Genomic DNA, 7,500 nt, shown 5'->3' with positions numbered 1-7,500 from the left:
GTAACAATTAATTTTTTATCGATGAAATAAAATCGAACTTCAAAGATATAGATTTGTTATTATGCGATTTTGAATTAACAAGCATTATAATAAGTTAATTCTTTGTGATTGTATTTCTTTTTTTTTTTTTCCCTCCAAATATAAAGATAACACATTAGTCGAAACGATTATCCGTAGTTATTATATAGCGGGCGGATCGAGTAAAACAAATTTATTTAATTATACAAATATTATTACATCATTTGAGCCATATGTATATTCATACATATTTAATAATTTGCCGTTAATTGAAAGGTAAACACTTGTAGCATATATAATTGTAACTGCGTTGGGTGAGATCAGATATTCGTGCGGAAAAATGTTAATTTTAATGATTAGCGTTTATCAAAGATAAAAAAAAGGAAAGTAAAAGAAAGAAAAAGGAGGAAAAAATTCGTGTTTTTTTTTTTTTTTTTTTTTTTTTCTGAAATAATGACATTTAAATTTTCATTGGACAATTGTTAATTGATCATTTAAAGTAAGAAATCCGATATTACGAAAATAACATATAAGAGGAAGATTACGTTTGACTTCAGAGAGTTTGATAAAAAAAAAAAAAAAAAAGTAATGTACAATGATGAATCGATCGAAAACTATATAACGATTTACGACCACTCAGGTATTCGATACGTGATCGAAATCGTAATTTGTGTCTTACGAATTAAATACATAAATAAATAGATATATAGATAAATTGATAAGCTGATAGATAGATAGATAGTTAGGTAGATAGATAAGCAGATAGGATAGATAAAGAATATATGTGCACGTGCACGTACATTCGCGCTCACGCACCACGTATATGTGTGCACACGTGTGTATATAATCGTTGTTGTTTATCCGACACGTGTAGTTTATATATCTCTGATGGGCAAGTAATAGAGTATAAGTGCCAATATAATTAGTTTCATAGAGAAGCACTTATAAATTGTATCTAATACTTAAAGTGTAATTTATATATAATATAAGATCGGGTATTAGACTTTAAAGAGATTTATAAAGATGGATAAAGTATGTTTTGTCCAATTGGATTTACAAAATATATAATGCTGCATATCATTAGTAAAGGACAGCGATGTGTAATAATATATTAACGTGTTTATTAAATTTTTAATTTTATTAAAATTCGACTTATAAACATTTGCCGGTACACCAGAGATTATGATCGTGTTAAGTCGCATTAAAAAAGGGGGAAAAAAAATAAAATAAAAAAAAAAAAAAGAGAAAGAAGGAATTAAAAAATATTAAAAAAAAAAGAAAAATATAGAAAAAAGAAGAGAGAAAAAAAATCACGAAGAGGTGAGAATAGACGTACGTAACTTTCGATCGTTAATTAACGCGGCGCGTTTTCGTCCTAATAGCCGTTGTACGGTGTGGAGAATCCTTTAAAAAGTCGTAAGCGCGTACCCCCGTGCTCACTCGTTGCGATAACGATCAAAAAAAAAAAGAAAGAAAGAAAAAAGAAAAGGGTGGGTTGTGACGGGGGGGGGGGGGAAAGAAATCACGAGGATCGCGTGGTTAAGGATCTCGAAAGCGATTATACGAGATTCGCGATAACTTTCTTCGTGACTCGTTCGTCCCCCAGTATTGTGTCTGTCCCTGAGTGTTGCCCCTCGCCATCGTCAACGGATCGATTCGATTTCTCTCGATCGGTATGAGGAAGAATACATTAGTTTCTCTTTTTTCTTTTTTTCTTTCTTTTCCTCTCCCTTTTTTCTTTTTTATTTTATTTTTTAATTGATATAATGAGAACACTATGTTATTCATTTTTATTTTGTTTTTTATCTTGTTTTTTATTCTGTTTATCTTGTTTTTTTTTTTTTTTTTTTTTTTTTTTTTTTAAAGAAAAACATATCCAATACGAAACTTACGATATATTATAAGTAATTTATACTTACGATGTTATGTTATGAAGATAACGTTAAAGAGGGGAGAGAGAGAGAGAGAGAGGGAGAGAAAGAGAAAGAGAGAAAGAATTCATTTAATTAGAATCGTTTGAAGAGGACATATATGTATATATATATATTTTTTTGTTGTATCAGGGATTATCTATCATTTTCTTTTCTTTTCCTTTCTCTTTTATGATTTTTTTTTTTTTTTTTTTTTTTTTTTTCGTTCTTCTTTTTCTTATTTATCTCCAATCGCGCGCACTTATTCTTATAAGTACATATGTACATATTATTCTCGTTCATACTTGTTTCACAAATTAGCCACTTACCAGATTAAAGATAAAAGATAACTGCGTTACACGTATGCAATATATGCGCGGAAAGACACGTATCGATTTTATCTTGACGGTCATCGCGCGTTACTCGCGTTAAACGTTCGATAGCGATTCTTCCCGGTTATTACGATAACGATTATCTATTTTATTGTGCAAGCAGGAAGAGAAGTTTACGCGTAAATATATATATATATATATATATATATATATATATGTATACTCATGCAATGTATGATAATAACATAATATGTAAACATATGTATGTATATGCATACATATAAACGGATGGTAAAAGTATATACTGATAAAGAAAAAAATATAGAGAAATCGAAATAGATAGAAAGAGAGAAAGAAGGAGAGAGAGAGAGAAAGAGAGAGAGAGGGAGAGGGAGAAAGAGGGTGAGAGAGAGGGGTAGAAGGAGAGAGAAGAAAAAGCTTTCTAGTGTGTTGTATATACTATATACAATGAACTCTACGATATTTTCACAGATACTTATCTCGGATCGATAGTAAAACGCGTTCGAGTTTATTATCGTGAATACTTTTTCTTTCGTTCTTTTTCCTTGTCTTTTTCATTTTCTTCTTTTTTTTTTTTTTTCTTTTTCTTTTTTTTCTTTCATTTTTTTCTTTCAATTTATTTTACTGTTTCTGTTTTTATCTTTTAAAATTTTGTATTTGTCTTTTATTTTCTTCTCTTTTCCTTTCAACGTTATATTCCGTTCTGTTCTATTTTCTTTCTTTTTCCTTTCTTTTTCTTTTCGTTTTTTTTCCTCTTTTTTTTCTCTTTTCCTTTTTTTTTCTTTCATTTTTTTCTTTTTTCTTTCTTTCTTTTTTTTTTCTTTTTTTTTTTTTCACGCCAGTACTAGCCGCTATTACGTGTCGCTCGAGCCGAAATGCGTTATTCGCGGAGAATGGAATGTTAACGGAGTTACATGACCCCATTTTCGAGTTACACGAAACATCGCTCCCGGTTACAAAGAGCTTGTAATGACGCGTCATGTATATGTAATGGCGCTCCGTTAAAAGCGCGAGAACGGATAACAATAATAGCGGCTATGTGTATGGGCGAAAGTTCACTCTCTCTCTCTCTCTCTCTTTCCCTCTGTCTGTCTCTGTCTCTCTTTATCTTTCTTTCTCTCTTTCTCTCTCTCTCTCTCTCTTTCCCTCGCGTGCGCTCGTATACTCCAAACTTTTTATTACATTTTTTTCACCGCAAATTTGACCATAATTTCCGTCGACTTCGTGATTTCGTGCGCGCGCGCGCGCGCGAGAGAGAGAGAGAGAGAGAGAGAGAGAGAGAGAGAGAAAGAGAGCATTTTAATATTTAAAGATAATATTTAAATATTTAATTGAGAGATTTTCGATATCTACGCAAAAAAAATTTCTTGTCGTTCGATATTACTTATTTTCTCTTTCTCTTTCTCTCTCTCTCTCTTTCTCTCTCTCTTTCTTTCTCTGTCTCTCCATCTCTTTTTCTTTCTTTTTTTTTATTTCTCTTCTTTTCCACTTCAATCCCAACTCGCTAGAAAGACGGCTCGGAGATTAGAATAAATGCTTTTGAAGGTAGTAAGGTATGAGTATTATATTCACTAGTAAATCGAATGACGAATCGATCGATCGAATCGATTTAACATCGTTTAATGATAACTCGTTTTATATATTCTATCGTTTAATTTGTTACATCGATCATTTCAATATAAATACTTAGTTTTTCCACGATTCAAGTTTCTTTTTTTTTTTTTTTTCCAGCGTATCGATTAAGAAATAATCGATAATAGGGATTTTATTATCCCGTTCAAAAAACATCTCGGAACGGTACGAATCTATTTATTTATATTTCTGTATTTTCCTTTTGTTTTTTTTTTTTTTCCATCCCCTTCTTTCATACACCTTGGCAATGCGATGATTAAAAGAAAAAGAAAAAGAAAAAGGAAAGAAAAGAAACAAAAAAAGAATTGGTCAGGAGTAAGTAGATCAGATAAAAAAATAATGTCTCTTTTAATTGAAAGTTATCCGACAGTTAGGTGACTACTCTCGAAAACTTGGGATTACGAGGATAGTGCGAGAGAAAAGGGGAAAACGAGGAAGAGGGAAGAAGAGAAAGGAGAGGAAGAGGGTGAGGGTGAGGGTGAGGGTGAGGGAGGGAGCAACGACGTTGTGATTTATTTCTTGCCATCGAGGAGAAAAGAAGGCAGTGCAACGTAAGTTAAAAGTTTTCGTGAAGGACCAAAAGGAAGAAGAAAAGGAAAAAAGGAAGGAAGAAAGAAAGAAAGAAAGAAAGAAAGGGAGAAGGAAGGAAAATAAAAGCGTGAATAGAGAAAGAGAAATATCAAAGACACGGAGTGTTTTATAAGAGTGAGATATTTTATTACAGCGTATCGCGAGTTAAAAAGAGAAGGAGGAAGAGGTGGTGGAGAAAGAGGAGGTGGAGAAAGAGGAGGTGGAAGAGGAGGAGTAAAAAAAGAGAAGAAGAAGAAGAAGCTTATATATCCGAAAAAGAGAGAGAGGTATAATGTATTGTGTTGCGTTTTAACGATCTATCGAGACTAAAAGAGAAAATCTAGTTGATATTAGAAAGGAGAAGGAGAAGCTGGTGGAGGAAGAAGGAAGTGGAAAAGAAGAAGAAAAAGAAGAAGAAAAAAGTTGAAGGAATAGAATCAGGAAGAGTATAAAGGAACGAAATAGCTAATGGAATTCATTGATGATTTTCAAGATGATGTTAGGAGGATTCGAACTGGATAATGGAGCACATGAAGTGACCATAGAAGAGGGACACTTCGTAAACGTGTGACTTGTGAAAAATTAGCCGAGAACAATTAAGATGTACCCCGCGCCGGCGAGACACCCAGCCGCTCCCGTAAGTATTTCTTTATCCTTATTTATTATATGTGCATGTATGTATGTATGTATGTATGTATGTATGTATGTATGCAGTGTATCTAAACTGTTCAAAACAAATTAGAGTATCACAAGAGATCGCTACTCCAAATTTGTTTTGTAACATCAATCGTGTCAACGATAGTGGAAAAAAAAAGAGAAATATAAAAATAAAAAAGAAACAAAGAAAAAAGTTAGCCGGGAGAACTGTGAATTGATTTTTTTTTTCTTCCTCGACGCTTTATTAGGTACATTTACACATTTATAATGCCAGGAATGATGGGCCATGTTTACGGTGCACAATAGATACAATATGCTTGATCTTTTAATCGTTCTAAACATAATATTTATCTGGTATTATTGTGTCATTTTGACCCTTTTGTTCTATTATTAAAGATGACTAAAAGTAAGGCGGATATATTATGATTTAAGATGACGACCCATGGTCAGTCGACAAAATTCTTTTTCATTCGTTAAAAACACATTGTTGACCGTCTGTTATATGAATAAAAGAAGAAGAAGAAGAAGAAGAAAAAAAAAAAGGAAGTTCCGTCGACTGCGTGTATTTCTAATAAAATTTTCATATCGTTGTTTATATTATATTAAAATATTAAAAATTCGAGAGTATTGATAATACATCAAGGTATATAGATAAAATTATACAAAACAAATGAACAATGTTATAATAATGCAATTTTCTTGCACAATTTTATATTTCAATAATTACATACAGTTGCGTGCATGTACAACAAGCACAGATATAATCTTGACGGGCCAACAATGTTTTAAGACTTTAAGTGAACTTTAGATGGACTATTAAAGAACTTTAAATGAACGTAACATATCTTTCAAATAACTATAATATTATTTATCAAATATATTATTATTTATGAAATAAACAAATATTTATTTAGTTTTTATATATATTCATTTATAATCCGTTCTATATTTATTTGATATAAATCAAACGAGAAATCGATCACATTTATGTAATGGATGTAGTATCAGATGTTATACTCTGCTGACAACTCTTTGCTGTAGCAAAATCTTTTTTCTCTTTTCTTCTTCTTCTTCTTCTTTTTTTTTTTCTATTTCGTCTTTGTCTTCTCTTAACTGTTTTCTTTCCTACGTGACGTCATCTTTGTGCTACTCGTTTAAACTCAACTCATAAAACTCTTCCGACCCTTTCCTTGTTCCTTTTTTTCTTTTTTTCTTTCTCTCTCTCTTTTTTTTCTTCTTTTTTTCGTTTTTTTTTTGTACTAAAATTATATCTCTACTCTTTCTTTTTCATTTTTCTTCTTTTTTTCAACCACTCTCTCTCTCTCTCTCTCTCTCTCTCTCTCTCTCTATATATATATATATATATATATATATATATATATATATATATATTTAAATGTTTCCTAAAAATTTCGTTACACGAAGTATTTATACGCATACCTATGTACGCCTGTAGGTACGTAGATACATTAAAAAAACAAAACAAAAAAAAATTGGTCTCTCTCGTTTCACACTTCTAATGGGAACGTTTTTAATTAGTCGACGCATTAAAAAAGTTTATCTTCGAAAAAGTTACTTCGTATTTCGAACCACTCTGTATTTTACATATACGCGTTTAATGGCCAAACGCGTGTAAATACTCGAATTTATTTACTCGTAGGATCTTGTAAACGAAAAAAAAAAAAAAAAATAAAAGAAACTGAAAAAAGAGATCAAAAAATTTTTTTGATTGCTTAATAGAGACATAGAAATCACTGGGATGAGGGATCGATGGGGTTGTGGATGGGGTGAGGGCGGAAGAGGATGTAGTACGATAAGAAGACGAAAGGTTCCTTTAACACGAGTTATTTTATTCATTCAAAAAGGGTAGAATTTTTTGCATCCTTTTTCATTTCTCCCTCTATTTCTCTCTCTCTCTCTCTCTCTCTCTCTCTCTCTCTCTCTCTCTCTCTCTCCTTTGCATCATAGTAATTTCACGCGTCGGATAACCTCAAAGTCCTCTACATCGTGACAAGATCACCATTTGAGTTTGCTGACACACGCACACACATACATGAACATGAACACGTACACACACACACACACACACACACACACACACACACAGAGAGAGAGAGAGAGAGAGAGAGAGAGAGAGAGAGAGAGAGAGAGAGAGAGAGAGAGAGAGGACCCCGTTAGAAGAAATTGTGAAGATTATTTATAGAGGCATAAGTCAACGTACAACAATTGCCGTTCGTAGAAGTCACCATTGACGATATACTTGAACGTTTATTTGTCTGTCTTTACCTCTCTCTCTCTCTCTCCCCTCTCTTTTTCTCTCTCTTTTTTTCTTTTGTTAAACGTGGGTGTTCTCATCAGCT

At 32.2% G+C, this 7,500-nt stretch overlaps 1 protein-coding gene across 12 annotated transcripts in view; it reads left to right on the top strand.

Annotated features, from left to right (window-relative positions):
- gro (TLE family member transcriptional corepressor groucho) overlaps window positions 1–7,500 on the top strand; it is a 101,658-nt gene that overhangs the window by 4,669 nt on the left and 89,489 nt on the right. For 11 of the 12 annotated variants that reach the window (XM_035864622.2, XM_035864623.2, XM_035864614.2 and 8 more), the window contains exon 2: window positions 4,273–5,120. In XM_035864622.2, coding sequence (XP_035720515.1) covers window positions 5,085–5,120 — 36 coding nt within the window. In that variant the 5' untranslated portion in view covers window positions 4,273–5,084. The remainder of the gene's footprint in view (window positions 1–4,272; window positions 5,121–7,500) is intronic. The other variant, XM_035864610.2, reaches the window with a different exon arrangement.

The sequence above is a fragment of the Vespa mandarinia genome, chromosome 6, assembly GCF_050613455.1.
Source record: "Vespa mandarinia isolate Hongniang chromosome 6, ASM5061345v1, whole genome shotgun sequence".
Classification (NCBI taxonomy): Eukaryota; Metazoa; Arthropoda; class Insecta; order Hymenoptera; family Vespidae; genus Vespa; species Vespa mandarinia.
This window is presented reverse-complemented; position numbering and strand designations above follow the sequence as displayed.